The sequence below is a fragment of the Gastrolobium bilobum genome, unplaced genomic scaffold, assembly GCF_033153095.1.
Source record: "Gastrolobium bilobum isolate Gb01-03AN ecotype WA unplaced genomic scaffold, APGP_CSIRO_Gbil_v1 utg9368, whole genome shotgun sequence".
Lineage (NCBI taxonomy): Eukaryota > Viridiplantae > Streptophyta > Magnoliopsida > Fabales > Fabaceae > Gastrolobium > Gastrolobium bilobum.
The window spans coordinates 289,938-315,131 of NW_026898673.1; the positions used below are offsets into that span (position 1 = coordinate 289,938).

The 25,194-nt window shown below is 31.2% G+C and overlaps 1 protein-coding gene across 3 annotated transcripts; it reads left to right on the forward strand.

Moving 5' to 3' along the window:
* Positions 1-392: 392 nt before the first annotated feature.
* LOC133318187 (homocysteine S-methyltransferase 3) lies at positions 393-24,128 on the forward strand. Of its 3 annotated transcripts, none has more exons than XM_061520170.1 (8): positions 393-425; positions 10,009-10,167; positions 12,706-12,762; positions 12,892-13,118; positions 13,515-13,644; positions 13,854-14,057; positions 14,350-14,421; positions 14,741-15,098. In XM_061520170.1, exons 1-8 carry the CDS (start codon positions 393-395, stop codon positions 14,885-14,887), a joined length of 1,029 nt encoding a protein of 342 aa, XP_061376154.1. In that variant the 3' UTR covers positions 14,888-15,098. The 3 variants fall into 3 exon arrangements, with proteins under 3 accessions (XP_061376154.1, XP_061376155.1, XP_061376153.1); XM_061520171.1 differs by lacking the exon at positions 393-425 and adding an exon at positions 24,111-24,128 and having other exon boundaries at positions 9,899-10,167; positions 14,741-14,857; XM_061520169.1 differs by lacking the exon at positions 393-425 and having other exon boundaries at positions 9,899-10,167; positions 14,741-15,097.
* The last annotated feature ends 1,066 nt before the right edge of the window (positions 24,129-25,194 follow it).

Below are 25,194 nucleotides of genomic sequence, written 5' to 3' on the forward strand. Positions count from 1 at the left end.
ACTTAGATGTTCTTTCTCGAGTTGGTAATCTATTAAGAATAGTTAACCACATAAATACAGTAATTCTTTGAGGCCCTTTCCACTGCCCAAGTGCTGTCCAAATTGGAGCATTTTGAGTTGGTTCGCCAATGATATTTATGTTGATGGTAAATTTGGATGGGTGTCAATATTTTGCTCCATTGCTTTTCATTTTCTTTTCCTTTGCTTGATACATAATTACAATTGGAGGCCTCAGGCCTCTAGTATTGGGGAGAAAAAAAAGAAAGAAAGAACAAAAAGAGAAAAAAATAAAGATGATAAAACAATGTCGATTCCATCACACTTAACGGGAAGAAAACCTATTAAAAAATTTAAAGTGGTAAAGCAGCTGAAATATATTAGATATTGATACCATGGCTGAAACCGCAAGCGATAAGCTATTACTTGTAAGCCTGGCAGCAGGTCAGGTTCATGTGTGTTTAAACTAAAACTTGACCTAGGTTAGTAGTATAATTAGATTTAGTTCTTTGTAGTATAACACAATAAACAATGGGAATTAATTTTCTCATTTTACTTGAGAAAATTTTCTCATACTACACTCACAATACATGAGTGGGGTCCACAAAAAGATGAGATGACAAAAAAGTCAAGATGGGATCCACTCATGTATTGTGAGTGTAGCATGAGAAAATTTTCTCACCTAAAATGAAAAAACTATTTCCCATAAACAATTTAGTACAATCCCTATGCTTTCAAGTACACTTAGGGGGCGTTTGGTTGAGTAAATTTTTTTGGAATAGTAGGGAAATGAGATAGATAGAGAAATGATTGGAAAGATAGATAAAGTGAGATAGGTAGAAAAATGTAAAAAAAAGTTGTTTGGTGGGGAAAAACTTTACTGGGAAAATTAGGTAACTTTATGAAATCAACAGTGCATTAAAAGCCAGATAACCGGTTTTCCAAAAAATCCCACCTTCAAATTGGGTTTCTAAACAGTGCGGATATCTATCTTTCTCATAAATCCAGACAAATTGGATAGATGAGTTTTTGGTGAAAAACGTTGAAACAAACATGGTATTTCTAAAAGCCATACTTGAGAAAGATAGATATCCTTTAAAAAGCTTCCAACCAAACACCACCTTAAAGACACCAAACCATTACCTATGTATGTATCTAGAAGAAATATTTCTGTTTGTGAAACCTTAAACACCATCATCAAATATTCAGTGGCGGAGCCACGTTGTGTCTGGGTGTGGCTTCGGCCCGGGCTAAATTTTAACAAATTATATTTATCATGTATAATTATATAATTAATTATAATTTAGCCCAGTCTAAAATTATAATTTGGTCTGGGCTAAAATTTGTAATTTGGCCCTATCAAAACAAATATATTGGTGAGAGATTTGGGTAAGTTGTATTAAGTTATGTGTTTCATTTCCATTTATATAAAAAATTAAAATATAGGAAAAACTTCAAAAAAATCCTTATAACTTTCTTCGTAATCATTTACCCTCTCTTCAAAATTTTGAATCATTTACCTTCCTAACTTAAAGTTTTTTTATCATTTACCCCTAACTTAGGGGGATAAATGATAAAAAAACTTAAAGTCAGGGGATAAGTGATAAAAAAAATTTAAATAAAGATGTAAATGATTCAAAAAAAATTTGTGAGGGGTAAGTGATAATTAAGAAAACTAATAGGTTTTTTTTTTTGAATTTTTTCCTAAAATATATTCAATAAAATTTAAAAACATTCAATAAAATTATAATTCTTTTTCATGCTACCTGCTCAAGCAAAAAAAAAATATTCATATAATTTTTTGGCCCGGGCTCCAATTGTAGCCGGGCTCCGCCACTGCAAATATTCTCACAATTTTGTAAAGATACTCACAGAACAATCATGTTTCCGTGACCAAGATGATAGTCCCCATCTGTTTTCCTCGGCTTCTCTGAAGTGGTCTTGACAATCTAGCGTGAACTTTTACCTAAAACAATAAGATTACAACATCAAAATATAGACAGTCAAAAAATTAACCATAATAGGTGTTGGAACCAACTCAAACACTTCAACAAGATCGGATAATCATACTACACAGGTTCCATTTAAAATTCCCAAGTAAAAACCAAGGAATTTAGATTTAGAAATACATGTGCCCTATCCAATTCTATTACATTTCCATAATTGTTTCTATTTTGTAAGTTCTCAGGTTCTATTACATTTCCGTAATTGTTTGTGTCCTATCTAATTTTATTACATTTCCATAATTTTTTTTTATTTTGTAAGTTCTCAGATTCTATTATATTTTCATAATTGTTTGTGTCCTATACAATTCTATTACATTTCCAAAATATCCAATTGTTGACCTTTGGACCGTGAAGATGAGCCTAAAATTTAGTAAGGCATCCCCTACTCAGTAGTAGTAGGATTGAGATTCTACACCCTATAGGGCCATAAGGATTTGATGCTTGTTCACCACTATCATTGATATCCATTCAGCGGGTATTATGGCAACCATGACTGGGGAAATCAATAGCAAAAGAAAAAAAAGTGATCAGAAAACAAAGAAATATCAAAAATTGAACAACGATGTTCCCCTTCTTTTCCTTAAGCATGGAAAGGAACAAGATCACATAACGAGAGAGAATGACCGCGAACACAGGGCCGATGATGACTGGATATTTTTCAAGGAAATCCTTCCCACACTCGGAAGTAACACATACAAAGAAGGATAAGATTATTAAATTACTCTCTCCCCCATCTCTGTATATATTATTCTTATTGATCCTATTTATATTTAAATACATGAACCATTAGATTAGATGTAACTATATGTAACATTAGAGGTGTCAAGATGGGTTAAAGCCCGCGAGCCAGCTCGTAAAACATTATATTTGGCTCTAACCTATTAGGATTTTTTTTGTGGGAGGGCCTTTTCCTTAGCTCTAACCCTCAAAGCCCTATAATTTAGCGGGCGGGATTAGGGTTGGCCCGCGGGTCAAACTTTTTTTTTCATCAAAATTTTCATTATTTAAAAAACTAAAAAATTATATAAATTTAAATATTTATAAATATAAGTAAAAATTATTGTGAATTTGATGGAGAATATAAGCGAAAAAGAAATATGAAAGAAAGGAAAATGAAGTGTAGCAAAATAAAATAAAAGAAAGAATAAAATAAGAATAAGTATGAGCAAAGAGTTCACATATTTCAGATGCATTTTTAAACATGGAAGTGATGAAGAAACAAAGAGTCACATGTTATGAACCTTGTGAAAAGTCATCCATAATCCATGTGAAAGGTCATCCACAATTCATGTGAAATGTCATTCATAATTCACGTGAAAAGTCATCCATAATATTTTACAATACCTCATTTGGATGTATTCTACAATTTAACACACCATGAGTGTGATGATTATAGAATATATCAAAGGTCATAAAAACAAAGATTCACATGTTATAAATCATGTGAAAGTTCATCCGTAATATTTTATAACAAAAATATTTTTTTCAGTATTTTAACAGAGATTTTCATCTGTGCATCAATAAAAATAAAATTTTCTATTGATATCTAAGCATGTTATACATCCGAATCTGTATTGAAACATATTGTATACACTACACTTTAGTAATTTTGTGGATAATAATAACTAAATTTTTTTGATTTTACTTTCAAATTAGCATACTAAGAGCAATTATTCAATACTGGTATTAAGATAATTTTTTTATCATTACTTTTAATTTTCCACTATATTTGTTGTATTCTATTATGACTCCCAGTGAGAAAATCTTTATTTGATGGCATCATTTAATATTGAATTTAATAAAAGTAGGAACTAAATTTTCACTTATATTAAAATTTTGTTTACATTTTCAATTGTATATTTATGGGAAAATCTTATTTTATTAAGAGTTATATTAATTTTTTTTAATTTGTATAAAATATGTTAAGAAAGTGTTAAAAATTTATTTGTAAAAATATTTTTTAATGTATTGAATATGATAAAAAAAATTATGAAATTATAATTTTGGATGGCCCGCAGCTTGACCCTAACTAAATAGGGCTTTTGGCCCGTGCGGGTCTTGATTATTAAGGTTCATTTGGCCCTGTCGGCTTTTAGACCCTACCCCACACGAGCTGACCCATTTTGACAGCTCTAGTCAACATTACGTGTCAAATTTCTTATTCTTATGCCGATATAAGAATAATATATACAAAGATGGATGAGAGAGTACTTAATGTAGTTGAGAATTTTTCCAATAAGAAAAATTTAAAATTTCAAAAAATTTATAAAGTGATCAATTCATGTAATATGAATAGAAGAATAAACAGAGTTTGATTTAATCAAATCAATATAATAAAAGCATGTTTGACATATATTTTTTTAATTTAAAGTCAAAAATATAAAATTAAAAGCTCTTTGATAATTATATAAAGTTGAGAAGGGAGTTGAAATGATTTATTATTAACGTAAATGATAAAATTTATAAATACAAGTTTAGAATAAAGATAAAATTAAAAAATAAATATAAGAATCCCAAAAACTGATACATATCTTAAAAATATTCCTCCTAAAAGCTTTTAACTTTTTCTTAATTATAAAAAAACGCTTTTTATAAGAAGAGTTTTTATTAATAAGAGTTTTTATAAAATTATGTTTGGATAAAAAGTATAAGAAAAAGATAAGTTAAAAATAAAAAGCATCAAAGAAGCACTAACTATGAGTGCATCTTAATTGACAACTTGATTTGCATGTAGGACAAAATTGTAGAGTAAGAGTTCAAACTTATTTGCCTAGATTTAATTTAGGAAAAAGTTCAAAAAGTTCACATCCCTCCTTAACATTGTTAGAAAATTAATTAAGTTAGCTATTATATCATTCTTAGAGGAAGAAATAAAGTAATAAAGAAAAAAAAAAGTTACAGCTAAATGTTATGAAAATTTATAACACTTAATAAAGACTAAAATAAAAAAATTAATGTGTTATGTGTCTAAATAAAAAAATAGAATAAGAACAAAAAAACAGAAGAAAAAATAGGATCAAATATATTAAAAACCACAACAATGAGAGAAAAGACTAAAATTAAAAAAAAGTTAGTCTAAATGAAAAAATATATATTTTAAGACAAAAAAATAGAAGAAAAAATGGTGATATAAAAGAAATAGAACAAAAAAAATCATAGTTATGAATTTCTAATATATTTTCTTTTATTTTTTTTCTATTTTTTTTGTCCTTGGTCTATTTTTTTTATTTAGATATGTTTGGTCTTTTTTATATCTCTATTTTATTCTCTCTCTCTTTTAATTTTTTTATGAAAATCTTTAATAGATGGGGTGGCTTAAGGCTAAAAAAAATGAGGAGAAAATCAGAATAAAAAAGTGAAAAAAAAAATCAAACATTTCTGAATAAAAAAGAATAAACTAGATTAAAGATAAAATAAAATAAAACTAAAACTAAATATATTGAAAACTCATAAGTGATTTCTTTTTATTCTATTTCTTTTTTATTTTATTTTTTATCTTAATTTTTTCTTCTAGTTTTTTGTCTTTGGTATTTGTTTTTCATTTGGACTATTTTCATTTTTATTTTATTTTAGTCTTTCCTGTCTGTTGTGATTTTTAATATATATATTTTCTATTTTTTTGTTCTTATTTTATTTTATTTTTTATACATTTATTTCCTTTTTTTATTTGAACAGATTTAATTTTTTGTACTATTTTTTTCTTTTAATTTTTTGTTAAGCGTTCAAGTTTTCATATTATTAGGTCTTATTTTTCTTTTTTTATCATTTTTTTCCTTCTAAGAAAGGTAAAATATGTATACTTAATTAATTTTCTAACAGTGTTTAAGAGGGGCTCGGATGTAAAAATCACAGAGTTAAATAATTAAAAAAATAAGGATGCAAGTTATCCAATGTAATACAAAATGATTTTTTATTAGGTTCGCTGCAGTTACTGTAGATAAGTTATCTGCAGTAAGTCCAATACGACGTCGTTTTGGGACGAAAATCATGGTATTTTTTTAATTTTAATTTATTTCAGAGTTATAATAGTCTTTATATTTATAATTTTTTAAGATTTCAATACCAAAACGATGTCGTTTTGAAAATAAATACAGACAATTTATCTGCATTAACTTCAGAAATATTTTTTCCTTTTTTATTATATTTTTTTTTTTACTTTTCCCTTTAATTTACACACACAAATAGGATAGGTACGAGAGAGAAATACAAATCCACAAATACATTCTATATATTGTTCTAATTTATTTTTATTCTATTCTTTATATAATAGTGGTGCCACCACTAATGCTTAATGAAGACCCTGTCATTCTCCATATGCTCGTTTCATTTTAAGCCCCCACAAAGGTCATCCTAGCTTTAGCATAATGAAACGAAACGTATCTGGACTGTTATAGTGGAGAGGTTCAATTACTACAATGGAGAAAATTTTCGAAAGCAACCAAAGTGTGGTTGCCTGGTTGTCTATATCTGACTTGTCATATGGACGTTTGTCCAACCAGATGCACGGTACCGCAAAATTGTATTCCTTAAAAATAAAATAAAATTGGCATCCTATATAATTATAGCACTCTCCTCTAAGATAATTAGCAACCATGATTAATTCCAAATTGTAAGTTTTGTACCTTTATATATTGGACACGATTGGTAATTTTATCATGATTAGTGAATGAATGGATCATATCTGCTTTTGGGTGTAATAGTGAAGTGAGTAACAAGTAACAACGCTTTGGAAATTGGAGATGATAAAGTGGGTGTGACCAACATTTCCACAAGTACAGTCGACATCCTTAACTTTAGCTTTGGCATTTCCCGCACGGAACCGATTTTAAGACCTATGTGACGTCTTTAATGGTAAGCATAAACCAGCACTACATATCTGTTCAATTTTTTTATAGCTCATATCAATTATTAAAGGAGGTAAGATATTATTATTTTTTTCTATTATCAATTCATTATTATTTTAATTACTATGGATAAAAAAAAATTTGGCCGATAATTTTTGTAAAATTCTAAAAAAAAAGTGAAAAGAGAAAAAAGAAAAATAACTTTTAATATTGTAATTATATACTCCCCAAAATATATAATTATAATAAATGATAATAGATAATTGTAGAAAGAAATAATATTATGAATATCCTACCTCTTATTAAGGTAATAGAATATTACTAAAAATTATGCTCCTACACTAGAGTTGAATATTCTCATAATATTTGATGTAATGAAGGTTTTCAGTTAATTAGTCTCCTTATATTTAAACCTCGTTTCCTTTATATTAAAAAAGAGCGAAGACTTTTTAACAAAAATAAATAAATAAATAACAAAAGCCAAAGTCCCAACTCACAAGTCACAAATAAAGAATTGCTGTCTTTGCTTAGTTCTGTTTGGTCCCCCTGGTCCTGTTCTGTCATTCCATGTTTTTTCCAAATAAAAAATTAAAAAAATTGCTGTCTTTGCTTCTCCTTAATAAGTAGCTCTTACGAAACTTATATGCATCCTGTATTTAACGGAACCTAAATTGAAGTTGAATCCTTTAAGTTAATTAATTATCAACTAGCCCTATTCATATCTATCTCACCATTTCGCTCTCCTTAATATATATATATGATTTTTGTGTGAGTTAGGCATTGCATAGTGCTCTAATTAATTAATTATGTTTATTATAAACTAAAGCACGTATCATGACTATGATAGAAAGTCTACTCCCAAATACCATGTAGTTGTCAAGGGCAAAGAGTAACGGACAAAAATAGTTCAAGAGATGCCAATACTATGGTATATATTATCTTTTTTATTTTAGAAGCTTGGTGTGGAACAGATCATGGCGATAACTACGTGGGCTTTATTTTGCAGAATTGCTTTATTGATGCGGGCATGCTAGTGCTACTCTAAAATTACAACGGAAACAAGACAAAATTAATATTTCAGTTGTAAAGTATTCATTGGCTCACATTTGACAGTGCTTTCATGATCGTTCATAAATTAATGAATTGTTTTCTTTATTCCTGTTGATTGCATGTACGAACATGATTATTCCAATAAAATTGATTAGAAGAACCATAAAAGTTGTCACAATCAGTAGCGCAGGAATCTCTCTTCTCCAGAATCAATTAACTAGTTTTCGGCACTCATTATTTAAACTCATGTGCTATATACTGCGAACATAACATGAATTTGCTTCCATGATTACCCCATAATGGGAGCTGGTAACAATAGAGACATATCACCAAAATAATTAAATTTACTATATAAAAAAGTATTAGATGACAAAAGAATAAAAATCAAATGCATTTGTTGAGGAACTATAGTCTACAATGCACTTTAAGAACAATAATACGGAAACTTATCGTTAAAATTTTTTATTTCTTAATTTGTGGAAGTAATGGATGTAAATAATATATAAAGAAACACGTATATTAATTAGGGATGGATTATATTTATAATTTTTTCATTTATAAATTACATTATATTTTGAAGAGTACATATTTTAAATATGGGTTCACTTTTTCTGCAGTTACTGCAGATAAGTTATCTGCAGTAAGCCCAATACGACGTTGTTTTGGACGGAAATCATGGTATTTTTGTAATTTTAATTTATTTCAGGGTTTTAAAATAGTCTTTATATTTATAATTATTTAAGATTTCAATACTAAAACGACGTCGTTTTGAGAATAAATGCAGATAACTTATCTGCATTAACTGCAGAAATATTTTTCCCTTTAAATATCTGTACTTTTCGAAATACATAGCATAATTTATAAATAAAAAATTGTAAATATAACAGGCTAAAATATAAGTTATTCCCTTGAACTTTGACCATGTTTTAAATTACCCTCTTGTACTTTTAATTATTTTAATTAACCCCATGTACTTTATAATTGTTTCAAATCAATAATTCTGTTAAAAAATTTACAAACTCGGTTAAACCTCCTCATATGCACTAAGCCCCAAATCTCAAAAATTTCTTCTCTATTTTCTTCTACGTTCTCCTATTGAAGATTAACGTAGAAGAATCTTCACAAAGTGATGGGATGATCTTGTTATTATTTATTCACAAAGTTTCCAGCGATGATCTTTTCTTCTACGATTTGGGATGATTTTTTCTTCTCTCTTTTCTTTAGCTCTTGATTATTTATTCACAAAGTTTTCAGCGATGATTGTTTCCCCTTCGTAGAAGATGTTAATATTTTTTAAGAGAGACCTTGGGAGAATATAGAAGAAAAGAGACACATTAATCTTCTCCGATCCAAATCGAAATCATCCCAAATTATTGTAATAAGAGATGAGATAACGTAGAAGAAAAAAGAGAATTTTTTTTTGAGATTTGGGACTTAGGGCATGTAATGAGGTTTAACAGAGTTTGTAAAATTTTTAACAAAATTGTTGATTTGAAACAATTATAAAGTACATGGGGTTAATTGAAAAAATTAAAAATATAATGGGGTAATTTGAAACATGATCAAAGTTCAAGGGGATAACTTATATTTTAGCCAATATAATATATTAATTAAGGGGGAAAAAAGTATCTAATGTTACTTTAGATAATTTTGTCTAATGTTTACCGAAACGACGTCGTTTTGAAGTTAAAAATTTTAAAAATTAGAATGATAAAGACTATTATAACCCTGAAATAAATTAAAATTACAAATATGCCATAATTTCCGTCCTAAAATAACATCATTTCGACAAAAATAGATAAAATTGTCTAAAATAACTTTAAAAAAAATAAACTCATTAATTAAAGTGTAAGTATATGTATGATTAAAGGGATATATGAATGGTGAGAATAATACCGTGTCAGGGTCACAATAGTAATTTCAGAGATTTCCTTTTCTTCAGTGTTACGACTTACGAGATAGAATACATGCGTTATATTAGTTGGCAACTTCTCCATTAAGACGGCAAAACATTGAGCTACACAACTCAGAGCTCAAAACTCTCTCTTGTTCAAAAGCATATCTATTGCAACGTGGTAGCTCTAGCAGTGATGGGGTTAGAGGGGAAGGAGGCTTCGTCGACGTTTATGAGGGATTTCCTTGACAAGTGTGGTGGCTGCGCCGTCATAGATGGTGGATTTGCCACTGAGCTTGAACGTCACGGTGCAGACCTCAACGACCCTCTTTGGAGTGCCAAATGCCTTATTAATTCCCCGCATCTTGTCCGAAGGGTACTTGTTTTTTTATCTTTATTCTTTCTCGGCTTTGTTTTAATGCATATTCATCACTATACAAATTGATCTAAAGATGTTAATTACTTATTTGCTTTAAACGAATATATGTCTATTTTTTTTTCGTGCCTATGTTATCTATTTTCATCACAAGCTATCATAGCCAGTGGCAACTGCAAATTTTGATTCAGTAATATTCTGAGTTTCTTTTTAAATTTTTCTTTTATTTTTTTTTAACAATAAAAGTATGTCAAGATAAAGGACAAAGAACTAGCCTGCAACGCACACATGGCAAATTATATTGTCACGCGTTAATAGCTATGCGTGTTTGGGGGGTTCGTGGCGTGTAAATGTCATTCTTAGGTGGCTGCCAACGAAAAGAGGTAACAATACATTCACCGTAAGAAGGATAAGCTTTAATTTAATTTGAGAGTACTACTCTCATGGCCTGCTATTTAATTTAAAATTTAATTCAATAGTTAATGGGATTAGTGTTTTTTTTTTGTTATATGAGATGATATTGACTCCTATACACATAAAAAATATGTGATCATATACATATAAAAATATCTGAGATTCATTTTTTTCTCTTCATATGATCCCATATGAGATCACACACTTTTATATATGTATAATAGATAAAATTATTTTTCATAAAATGAAAAATATTAATCTCAGATTAAACTTTTTACGTATCGTGTTATTAACTTAGTAGGAGATTAAGTATAATATTTCTAATTGATAATATTAGTTTGCAAATATAACACTTCTATTGTGTATTTTATAATTTTTCTAATTGAATAGGCGCAAGAGGTTATACTTTCATCTAGGCAAATTTATAGAATTAATGTTTCTCATATAATATGAGATAAAATTATCTCTTGCAACTTCAAAATAACATCTTTTGGGAATTTAAGAAAAATATATGGTATTTTTGTAAAATTATATAATACAAAATTTTTTTATTAAAATGTCTTATTTTTTTCTCAAAGCAATGTTATTTTGAGATTGCAACAAAAGAAATATTTTTCTTAAATTTATTTATGTTAATAATTTTATATTGTAGAAGATTATCAGTATCTAATGGGATGAGAACTTTGGTTGTTGTAGTATTAAATTACTAGTAAAAAATTATACTTAAATGTGTACTTAAATTCCTCTAAAAAATAAAGGCACCGGGCAAGAAGAAACCTTGTTTATTTATATGATATTCATGTAAATTATTTGATTTTGTAAGGCGGGTCCAGGGAAGTCCATGACGGAAGACCATTACCAATGGACTAAGTTACATCAACCATTGTAAGTGGGTCCGACACCACATCTTAACCAAAAGTCTTAAGGTTTTGGGTTCAGATGTGGTGTAGGACCCACTTGGTGTATTTGCTATAGCTTAACTCATTGGTGGTGGTCTCCCGCCATGGGCTTTCTCTGGACTTGCCTGACAGTGGTATCAGAGTCGGGTTGGGCTCGAGCTAGCCTGGTGATTGGTTAGGAGGCGAGTTGAGTACTTGGGCCCTAGAGTATTCGGTTGAAGGGGAGCATACCAATGGTGGGTTTCACACTTGAGGGGGGAGATTGTTGAGATATTCAAATGTGATGAGTCCAACGTTGGTTGGTAATGAGTTAAGTGAAAAGTATATAAGTGGATGGACCCATGAACCTAATGTCCCATTTGGTGTATTTGCTATAACTTAATTTATTGGTGGTAGTTCTCTGCCACGGACTTCCCTCTAAACCCGCTTGACATATTTATTCTTGATACGTAACATTTAAGGATAACCGTCACTTTAATTAAGAGAACTTTATCTTATAAAAGAAGAGCCTGACATGTTTGAATATGTATGATCAATCATGCAGTTGTTGATTACAACTTTAGATACACATTATACTGCTCAAACGAGTAGTCTAGTTCGGTGTTGTTTTTTTGGGTGGATATGAAAGAAAAAAAAAATTGTATCTATCATTGAATGGTATATATGCAAATAAAGAAGAGTCAGATGGATATATATTATAGGCAAATATTAATGAATACTCTTAGGGCATTTGTCGCATATATCATTTTTTTTCCACTTTATGTATTACATATTTTTTCTAAATAAATTGATTTTATCAAATATATGGTAATAAGGGAATTTAATATTCATCTAAAAATAGTTCAATCCTTTTTATATATTAAATCAAGGGAAAATATATTCTTATGCTGTTTTTCTCTCTGACACATACATCAATTTTTTTAGTATTATTTTTTCTTTTTTTATAGTGGATGAGTCCCACACATGATTATTTTATTGCATGAGAGAGTTCTCTTCTATTGTTTGAGATTAATAAAGCCCCTTAAATCAATCTAAGGATGAGAAACGTTCGTACTTCCCATTGGACTATACTTTTCTAACTTATTTCCTTGTGTATCAAAATATTCCGCACGAGAGGATAGAAAGACGAAAAAATTAATAGAAACATTAGGAAGTAAATTATGTATTTTGATGAACAAGTACAACTGTTCATTTCATTAAATTTAATTTGCTTAACGTGTAACAGGTTCACCTAGATTACCTTGACGCAGGAGCAAACATAATAATAACAGCATCTTATCAGGTAATTATCATCTGAGAATTTTCTCCTCCTTACAATGATAATCATATAGGTAAGTAGCAATCTATCAGGTAACATAATTATTATTATTTTTCCTTCTAAGACTTGGCTCTTTCTGGGGTTGGGATGCAGGCCACTATTCAGGGTTTTGAGGCCAAAGGGTTCTCTAGAGAAGAAGGTGAAGCTATGCTTAGAAGAAGTGTGGAACTTGCACGTGAGGCTCGAGAAATTTATTATGATAGGTGTACCAAAGATTCTTCTGACTTTATGAGAGATGAAAGCTATTGGAAACGTCCCATTTTAATTGCAGCCTCTGTGGGAAGTTATGGGGCCTATTTGGCTGACGGCTCTGAATATATGTGAGCAAATTAAACCAAAGTTCGGATCTTTGTTGGTTTCGATTAATATTCACTGTTTTCACCATAAATTTATACTAAATTGCAGACATACTTTACTAATTCATTTATATGAATTTAAGATGAGAACTTTCATGATGAGAAGTAAAAATAGGTGATCAACATGTTAAATCTGTAATGTTAAAGCAATTTTGCAGCAATATATAATGTGATGTTGGAGATGTTATTACCAGTTTTAAAGCCTCTTACCAATATGCTTTACTGTTGGAAAGAGGGCTCTCAATGTCATAGAATGACCCTCAGGACATAAATTTGTTTCTTGTTCTTTGCCTTCGAGTTTGAGTTTGATGAAGTTAAGGATCATGACTTTAGTCTATGTTCGATTGTCTCTCTTCACAGAGGAGACTATGGTGATGCAGTTACAGTCCAGACACTAAAAGATTTTCACAGGGAAAGGGTAAAGATTCTTGTTGACGCAGGTGCTGACTTAATTGCCTTTGAAACAATTCCAAATAAGCTGGAGGCAAAGGTATTTACCAAATCCCTGGAGGTTCTGTATCTGTCAAACAGACTTACCTATTGGTTACTTGCTTTTTTTTTTTTATATCTACGCAACTGTTAGAATCTATTATCTTGTGAGCAAAATACAGGATCAATTATCATTTACTAATACCATGGAAACTACCATTGCAAATTTGTCCTAGTTTCACCTTGATTTTAACTTGCAATTTAATATAGGCTTATGCTGAACTTCTCGAGGAAGAAGGCATAGAAATTCCTGCGTGGTTTTCTTTTAGTTGTAAGGATGAAAGCAATGTTGCTAGTGGTGAATCTATCTCAGAGTGTGCTTCAATAGCTGATTCATGCAGACAAGTCGTTGCAATTGGAGCCAACTGTACTGCTCCTAGATTTATTCATGGATTGATTTCATCTATTACAAAGGTGCGACTTTTATTTAAGAATGGGTTCTTGACACTACTAAAATGTGCTAATTAGCTTTACTATTTTGAATAACTTGTGAAAGAACCTAACTTGGTGGCCTTGTAAATCATTCTTACACTTTGTAGTTACTCAAATTATATAGTTTCGGTACTGTGGTTCCAACTTCCAAAGTTCATATGTTGCCTATTGTACTATCAATTTTCTTGTCTTCAATATAAACTGTTGTTAACTTCTATATGTTATGATGATAATTATAAATCTGATCCTTGTTCAATAAATTTTTAAATAGCAGGCAACAAGTAAACCAGTACTTGTATATCCCAACAGTGGAGAGACTTATATTGCTGAGAGCAACCAATGGGTGGTGAGTTCCTGCTTTTCTCTTTTTACATGGATGCAGATCTCTTATGTTCAAGTTCAACCAAAGTGATACCTTGTCACCATTTTAAATATATCTGAACCTCCTTTAATATGTTTGCACTTCCCAAGTTATGAATCTTATACTTGACAGTCTATAATTTGCAAAGCAAGTTTCACAATATAATCTGAAATGGAATAATAATTGAAAACAAATTAGAATGCACACACAGTGCTATCTACTGGAAGATTCAGATTTGTATGAATTCATAGATACAATTTGTGTTTAGTTTCATCAAATTGATAATCTAAAATTTATCTTGAAGAAATCAAGTCGAGGAGCAGAGGAAGATTTTGTCCCCTATATAGGCAAGTGGCGTGATGCTGGGGCTTCCCTTTTTGGTGGCTGCTGCAGGACTACTCCCAATACTATCAGAGGCATAGCTCAGGCAATATATGCGGAAAAGTTATAGGCAAATGTATATAATTGAAGTATGCTTTTGTAAATTAACAGAAACCTCCCTGAACGGGGCATACCAAGGGAAGTTTGTAAAAGAAAAGTCAAGGCACAATGTTATGCTTTTAGAGAATTTGTGTAAAATTTCAAAATATAAGAAATGGATATGTTTGTTTGAGTAAAATAAAATACATGGAATAAACACAACAGCACCTTAACTTAGTATTCTAAGATGTGTGCAGATGATCCTTCTGCATATGGACAACTGAGTATTATCATGTTGGCAAAAAATGTTACACTAATATGTCAAGCTGTAAAGATACTGCCACTTCCATTACTACATTTGCAAGGGAGTTCCAAACAAAACCACCACATGTTTTATGTGATGCAGAGCTCAAAAGCACAAACGTGGATCCTTTGGCTACAGCCTACAAGGAAGAAAAGATGGTCATCTTTGGGTAACCATGGATCCTTATGTGCTTGAAGAGAGCTTCCTCTCCAATTGGCTACTCCATGCCCATGATGAGTTTATATCCACTGTCCAGTCCGAACCTCAATATACCTTGTTTTTAAAATCCTTCACAAAATGGAATAGGAATTTGTGATTGTTTGCAACAAGGGCCCAAACTTGCTACTTTGGTGTTGGGATAACACATCCCACTGTAAACCATACTAAAATAAATCAAAAACGATATATTGTGAATATTTTCCTTTATCCTAAACAATTATTTCTAAGAAAAATGAAAAAACAAAATCAAAACAGTATAATAATGTGATAAAAGTTAGAGTCTAGGAGAACAGAATAAAAGAGAAAATAATGAAAATGGGGGAGATGATATATAAGATGTATTTGACGAAAAAATAATTTTATATTACTTTTATTATGTAGTTATTATATATAACCTGAAGTGTTTTTACTAATTCATTGGACAAAAAGTAAAACAAGTAAACTCTCAAGGGTAGCTCAGCTAACAATTGAGCTCTTAAGAATTTGCTTGGATAGGGTTCAAATCCTGACTCAAACAAATTTTTCAAAAAAATTTGGGGACAAAGAAATCGCCTTAGGATGAATGAGGAACGTCGTTTTGAATTATAAGATTAAAAAATTATAATGATAACGTTTTGGGTTATAAGATTAAAAAATTATAATGATAAAAACTAATATAACACTGCAATAAATTAGAATTATAAAAACACCTTGATTTTCGCTACAAAATGACGTCGTTTTGTGCTCACCGGAGATAAAATTATCTCCATTGACCGGAGAAATCCTTTACCTTTATAAGAGAAACTAAGAAAAAATTAGGAGAAATATAAGAAAAATATAGAGAGAATATATGGTGTAGTAATCAAATTTGTTTATTACTATTTAAATTTAGAATCGCACGTATAAGTCACATATTTTTACGAATTTATTGAACAAACATAAAATAAATTTTTTGGGTCATAAGTTTTTTTTCCCTAAAATATCATTGACAAATTAATGATTTATATCTATCTATACTTACTATAATAAAGACGATTCTCTATTTACCCAAAAAAAAAAAAAAACGATTATCTCATTTGGTTATAATTTTTTGGCTTTAATATTTATATAGTAAATGTAGATAAGTTATCTACATTCACTCTCAAAACGACGTCGTTTTGTGTTGAAAAATTAAAAAATTATAATGAGAAAGACTATTATAACCCTGAAATAAATTATAATTACGAAAATACCTTGATTTTCGCCCCAAAATTTCGCCGTTTTGGATTTAATGTAGATAACTTATTTACATTGACCGCAGAAAAAAATGAATCCAATTTTTTTTCCCTAAAATATTATTGACATCTAGTTAAACTGAAATAAAAAATTATAGAATTGTAATTACAATTTTTTTTTTTGAAATTTCAGTTATAATTAATTCGTTAAACTATTCTGTAGGTTCTTAAAGTAATACTTAATATCTGTCCAATGAATTCTAACAATTTTTTTTGAGTTTGCAAAAAAGTTTTTATAGTTTAGCAAAAAAGCTAACGGAATTTTAATAACTTTTAGTGAGTAAGTACATATTTAAATATTTTTGGTAGAAGGACTTATTTAAATTTTTTTAAAAGTGTAAATATCCTATTAGACATATTTAAATATTTAGTTAAACTATTTATATAGTAATTGATTTAACCTTAATTCTTTTATTACTTATTTTTAAAAACTTAAATAAAAAATAGCTATACTGCCTAATAAAAACCCAATAATAATGATCTAGATTGAACTTAATGCCTGCTGAGGTAACATACTTATTTGTTTGTATTTTTTAAAAAAAATTAATTAAAAAACATATCTAAAAATATTAAAATAATTTGATAATTTTAATAAAAAAACCCAAAAATTATAATTTTATTTTATCATAAATTAAAAAGATTAGATTAAAAATTTAAAATGTTATTTCTTTTAACTTGTCAAAACAGGCTTTTTCTAATCGAAACTGGTATTCGACAATGACGCAAATATTGTATGTATTTTATACTACAGCTGGAGGAAGATGAATGGTAGGTAGAAAGTTGATGGAGGACATAATCTTATAACAGTCAGATACCCCATAATTTGATGAGGCAATATGAATGGGTGGAAGCCACCACAAACGTCAATGAAAGTATCAAACTACTTAGGCTATATCGTTCCTGCAGTCACTACTTGTTAATGGTACAATTTTACCATCCACGAAGCTTTTAATTTTTATTTTGAGCCATTTGTATAGTAAGTTCATGATTGAGAAAAGCGAAAGCTTGGAGAGTTGGATCAGACAAAGTTAGTTTAAGGTCCAAAAATATATGATCCGAGGCCAGTATACTTTGCTTAGCTGATAAAAATGACCATGTGTCCCTTTTCATAGCCATCGGTTTAATGTGTAGCCGATATTTGATCCATAACAATTACACATGTTATATTATTGTATAATCTTGTTTTTCTTCTTGATAAATAATATTAGTTTGTGCAGAGTTCTCATAGTTTTTTTTTTTAAATAATTTCCAATTCCAATAATATTTTTATTACTACATTAAAGTTTTGAATATAAGCTTACCAAATTAATTTTAGGGGTATTATACCCTCCTACATAAACATAAAAAAATCTTACCCATTACTCTCTTTTTTAATTAGTGGGCCCCACAAGTTTTTGTTTCAATAGGAAAGGAAAATATTTATCTTGTAACAGGAAAAAATTTTACTCCATAATTTTAGGCAAAAACTTTTAGTATATAAAAGGAAGTGGACGGGTAAATTTTATGTTTATTATTAGTTGTGGATTTTTAAATACAAATATAATAAGGGCAAGACTGACTATCTATCTATCTCTCTTTTATATATATATATATATATATAGAGGTTGGATTCTTTGACACCGGTGTCAAATTTGAAGTTTGACACCTCATCTGAGAGCCGTTAGATCAGAAAAGATCAATGGTGTCACATGCTTACAAATCAGAGTCGTTGATCTTTTTTGATCTAACGGCTCTCAGATGAGGTGTCAAACTTCAAATTTGACACTGATGTCAAAGGATCCTGCCTCAAATATATATATATATATATATATATATATATATATATATATATATATTTTTTCGGTTCTATTAAACCGTATAATGATACCTCAAGGGTATGCGCTCAGAGATATCTTATGGATATAGTGTAGGAAATCTTAGATTTATGCGGAAGCGGTATAGGACCTAGTACATTGGTATGCTTACCGAATCATCCTTGTTTCACAATTACCTCTCGGTGCGCAGGTCTCGTGTAGAATCTTCCCTTGTAGGATTCCTCCTCACGAACAGCTCACCTCAGCGCCGCAGCACGAACAACCTCGTTGAAGCTGGACTGTGGCAGATCTTCCAGACTATCTCTCGAGGAGGATGAGATGGTTGTGTGGGCAACCGTTCAGATGATGAACGTCTGCCTCTTGGGGTTTGTTTCTGATGATCTGTTCACCTTGGAGGCACAAGAGGAGAAAACTATGAATATATACGCTTAGGTCTTAGACATAACTCAACCCTAAGCCTCATGGGCTCAAGTTTCACTGAAGCCCAATAGGACTTTAGTGACCAAAAGAGCATATATCCAACAATCTCTCACTTGCTCTTTAAGATACAAACTTGAGTTCGTAAACCCAAGACCATGTAGCCCATAAGCTATCATCATCTGATAATATACCTCAGCCCTTGTCTCGAGCTAGCCTGGGGACCTACCATTTGTCATTGATCAAGGCTCCTGATAATCTTTACAAGATTATCTAATTCGGCGCTACTCCACTAAAAGCCCGAACGTGAACTCCAAGATTAATGACCTTTATAACATTAATATGCATTGCCCCTTTATAGAATGTCTATAATTCATTGATTAGTTTTCTGTAACCCAATCAATTATTTATTCCCTTGACTTTGATAATTTCTCTAATGGATTACATGCACTGGCCAATGTCTTTAATATCCAAGTACCGAAATATATCAAGGGGACATTTCCTATAAATTCCTTGTTGTTTATCTCATAAATACTGATGATCAAATAATCTCACTCCCAAAACACCGAGTTATTGGCCGTCAAAAGATCAGACCTCACCCGTTGGTAAATCAAAGAATGAAGACTATTTAATTATTTATTTAAAATAAACACAAGATTAAGGGCAACTACATAACTATAGTTATCTGGAAATTTGATTCCTTATGACAGAAAGAACAACCTTAATCAAATCTCTCCTTGATCCTTTCAATGTGAATGTTAATTCACACCAATATTTTACAATGATTCGGACAATCATTTCATAAAATATTGCAGCCTGAATAAAGTGCCCAACTTTATTTAACGGCTGTGACTCCATTCATCATTTGTGAGAACCTATGATCATGTCCTCCATGAACGTATCCATATGATCATATACTCCATAATTTGATCCGGACCTTTATGTTTGTAAATAGTGCGCAAAATAAATAAATAAAACCTTATTTATGAAATTCAGAAAATGATTTTATTGTTTCATCGTCTTATTCCAAGAGCACAATAAAACCAATAACTCCCACTTGCTTAATGCAAGTCTGGGATCCTCCTAAGACCCAAAGAAGTAACATGCCTCTCGAACACAAGTTCAGGCAAACTCTTAGTAACTGGGTCTGCAAGATCCACCTCTAATGCTATCTGAGTTTAGTGAAAAACTCATAGCTCGAGGTTGATTTTCTTGAGTCAATATCCACTTGAAATAACTGAATTTTTGAAAACTCAGCTTTTCAAGACTCCTACTAGAATATACCAGCATATAATCTCTCGTTCTCCAAAGATACTTGAGTACATGCTTAACAATAATCTAGTATTCCTCTAGGTTCAAAATGGTACTATCTCACAACTCCCACTACGTGACAGATGTCTAGTTTAACGCCCAACATGATATGTGTGAGTCTACCTTTGCCAAAGCATAAGATATCTTGCTCATGCATTCTTCCTTCTTAGAAGTCTTTGGTCACTCCTTAGGAAGATTAATTCCACATCTGAGAATTATAATTCTTCTCTTAGAATTCTCATGTTGAATTTTGGGTTTTGTCAATGTAAGTAGCCTGAGGTGATGCCAACAACTTATTCTTCCGGCCTCATAAGAGTTTTATACCAAGAATATAATTGGCTTCCCCAGTACTTCCATACCAAAACACTAACTTAGCCAACTCTTTATGCTTGATATTACCTCCACATTGTTTCTAATAAGGAGCATATCATCTACATAAAGTACCAGAAAAGCTACTGTCTTCCTTTGTATCCTTTACATACAAATACACATCATTCATCAAGGTTCTCTCAAAATCAAAATTTTGATAACCTGATCAAAACTGATGTTTCAAGACCTGGATGCTTGCTTAAGTCTATGAAATAGATTTTCACAACTTGCATACCGTGTGTTCCTACTCATTTGCTATAAACCATTTTGGTTGTTGTATGTAGATATCCTGACATCCAACTCCCAAAATGAAATCTCATAATTGAGACTTATAGCAACTAAGAGAATTTGGATAGACTCAAGCATAGCGTCTGGCAAAAATTGCCTCCAAGCTAGCTTTGAAGGTTTTCACCTTTCTGTCCATCCTCTCTTTGCCTTTTATGTCCACATGCACCTTGTGGGTTTTACCCATCTTGGTGTCTTTACTAGGACCGAACGGAGTTGAAATACAAGTATTTCATCTCATTGTTCATAGCTTGAGCAACACTTGATCAACAACACCTTCTAGTGCATTATCATAACTAGTAGGATCAATATCACTCTACAAGAGACAACTTGAGAGTTAACAAGGTTCTATCCCACTACGAATGTACTGCACTAGACCTTATGTATTTATAGGTAAAACAAAGAGTGGGTCAAATGATGGATCTTCAATTTCTTGAGGATCCGCTTATCCTTGATATTGTTCCTTTACATGTGATACTAATATTTCTACTAGTTTCACTTATATATTATCATGTTGAATTTCCAATCATGGTTCTCTTGTTTGTTCACTTAGAGATATATATATCCCCTCTTAAACAATCAAGGGAACAGTGGATGAAGCTTCTAGAGATTCTGGAAATTCTTGATCTGAGATAAATCTCATCAAGAATAACCTAACTTAAGAGCTTATAATTTCTTATCTAGTCCTCTTTTAAGAAAATCATGTGAGTGCTCACTTAGATTATCTTGTCCTTAAGACTAAATAAGAAATCATCCCTAGTTCTCTTAGGGTAGCCAAAAGATATGCACTCTTCCATACAAGATTCCATCTCATTTGACTGTTGTTGTAGGACATGTGTCGTAGCACCCTAAATCCGAATATGGTTTGATCTGGGCTTGCACCCTTTCCATAATTCTTTAGGTGTCTTTACAACAAACTTTGACGGAATCAAGTTAAGAAGGTACATTTCCTTCTCTTAGGCATATCTCTTGAACAACATTGACAAAGATGAATAACTGAACATGATCTTCACCAAGTCTAGAAATGTTTGATTTTTGCATACTGCAACTTCATTCAACTAACGCGTTCTTAGAGTTGACAGTTACAAAAACTATCCCCTCTTAAATCAGGTAAGACCTGAACTTACCAGACAGGTAGCCAAACACTTTAGTAGACCAAAGTGTTTTGATTTGAACACCTACATGCTATTCTGCCTCAGACTAAACCTCTTGGAAATTCCCAAAAGCTTTAGACTTATGGCACACTTGGTTCATCTGTCCAAATCCAAAGTAAACATTCATATAATGAAGTACTCATCACCTCTTCTGGTCTGAACGCAAATTGGTCCACATACATTAGTATGTACCAGTTCCAGTTGAATAGTTGCGCAAACCTTTTTGGCCCTTGTAGGATTGCTTGGCCACTTTACCTTCCAAATAGGACTAACATGTAGCTGTTAGTTAAAAGATTATTGAACTTCCAGTCCCTCTTTTAACTAAAATATGTTTCCTACTTGAGATAATATGACTCAATCACAAAGGCCAAAGTTATGTTTCATTTGAAACTTTTATTTCTTTGGTGAAAGTTCTTGTTCATCATCCTTTCCATTCAACATAACAAATTTAAAAAAAGGTATAGGACATAGGTAATAAAGACTATTTAAACAAGGTACCAGAACAAAACAAGACGAAGATGAACTTCGAAATGTAACTGAGGAATCAATTGCATTGTCAAACCATGTTTTAACCAAAACAACTAACAAAAATTGAATTCCTCTTGAAATCCGGAACAAATAAACAGTCACTCAAAACCATAGTCGTATAAATAACTTGTCCTACTGCAAATGCAGACACAAGTTTCAATTTTCAAGCTTAAAATATCTATGTCCATTGCTGACAGGTATGCCATGTTTGAACTACTACAAAGAGTAACAAACATAATCAGTGATTCCTGAATCAATCATTCATTCACTGATCAGGCCTTGATATGCCCATGTCAGGTTCTTTTCATCACCTCTGGACAATTTTTCTTTCAGTATCCCTTCAGTCTGCACTTGAAGAACTTGCCTTGCGGCTTCTTCATAGCAACTGGTTTGACAACTGATAACCAAGTCATTTTGTTACCACCCTAGGGTTTCCCTTTGGATTTAACAAGACTCTTAGCAAAACCTGCAACGACTGCATTCTGTCTAGCAGAGCTACTAGACGCAGCAAACATGTCATTAAGAGTCTGAAGCATTTCTACTCCACTCTTAATCATGTACACTTGCTTCTGCAAGTATTTGGAAAGACTGACAATAATATAGCAACGAACTACCATATCTGCCCTTTCCTAATCTGAGAAATGCATCTTCGTTTCCTAAGACGCATCCTCTGCAGGTTGCTATGGCCCTCGCATTGTCAGAACAAATTTTAGCTTCCATGTTTTAGAACAATATCAAAAAATTTGCTTTTCACTTATTCATAGTTGGTACCATCTTGAGGTTTTCGACTCAAAATCATTTCTAAGATATTATCTGAAAAACATATAAAGCACACAATTACAAACAAATAATGCAATAAACAAACGAAGTGCAAGTAGATTCTCATAACTACTCTTGTTTATTGTTAACAATCCTTCAGTTTATCTTTACAAGGCTTACGATGGGCAAGTCACTTGTAAAAACCAAAATTGTTATTTGGGCCTTCAGTGCCATTGCCACAGCCTCGATGGGAGGGTTAACAATTTTACCAAAGTTGAATGTAATTAACCATTGTTTAATTTCAAAATTATCCTTAGTGTCTAAGCATTGCCGACGATGGGTCGTACAATACTTTACTAAAATTTTGAAATTATTAAGATTTAATCTAGTGAAATCTGATTATCCTTATCCGATGGGGCTTCAGCGATAACCATTCACTAATAAACCCACAAATGGAGCCCACAGGTTTTAAAATTAATTAATTTTTAAAACCTTCACCCATTCAACATTTTTGTTTGAGAATTTTCATAAGCCCAATCGAATTCATTGTTTAATTTCAAAATTATCTTTAATAACTTAGTATTATCGACGATGGGCCGTACAATACTTTATTAAAATTTTGAAATTATTAAGGCTCAATAAAATCCAATCATGCTTATCCGTTGGGGCCTCACATGATTATTTTATTGATAGGCCCACAATGCGCCTGGAGGTTAAATTAATTTCTTAATTTAAATCTCCTCCCATAGATATTTAAGTCCAATCTAATAAAATCCAATCATGCTTATTCGATGGGACTTCACATGATTATTTTATTAATGATCCTATAATGCGCTTGAAGGTTAAATTAATCTCTTAATTTAAATCTCCTTCCATTCAACATAAGCAACATTTTCTAATTTTCAAGAATTATTTAATTGAGAGTATCCTTTGTTCGATTTCAAAAACTATATAAGTAAGAGCGCCGATAAACGTGCACTAAGCTTAACATAATTTTGAAAGCATTAAGGTCCTGAAATCCGATCACTTTACGTCAGCGTGTGCTCCAAACAATCATGATACATGAAGGTTGTATGCAGCGTGTGTTATTCCATGACCATTTCAGAAAACCCACAAATTACTCGCAAAATAAAAGAATTCTCTTAGAAAATTTTCTCTAATTATTTTTCTAGATTTAAATCATCCAAATAGCTGACTTAATTATTAATCTAGATTGCAACAATCATAATAATTATCACTTATGAGGATAATTTGAAATCAAAATAATTTTCATAACGATTATTTGTCTTGATGTTAATTATCCAAAATTAATTAATTCAATTATTAATCTAGATTTTTAATAAAAATCATAATAATTATTAATTAATTTCTTAGGATGATTTAAAATCAAAATAATCCCATAATAACTATCATACTAGTCGCTGAAGACATAATAGCTATTATGCTCATGCAATCATACAAGTTATGCAACAATATGGCACCACATATTCTATATGGCATGTTATCGCAATAAAGCATGTTATCAATCATATAATTTATACCAATCAATAAAAGCATTAAATAATAAATCATAATTACTTTAATCCATGGCCTTCCTATTTTAAAGAAAATAAAATAAAATAAAATTAAATAATACAACTTTGGAATTCGACTTTCGCCTAGCCCATAGTATCTGTCTCAAGCCCCTTTAGGGTTTCATGGGCCCAAAAGCCCAAAGACCCAATCCTTTGGCGAGAAACCCTAGGACGCGAAAGAGGAACCCTAGCCGTCAGGTCTGCCGCGCCGTCACCCGAAGTCAAATCAGGCTGAAACTCCAGGGGAAGGACCGCCACGTAGATACGAGTGCACCGCCTCCGGAACCACCCAAAAAGGTGGCCGGACGCTCCCTCACTCTCCAATTCGTTGCCGGAGAGTGGCGACCACTC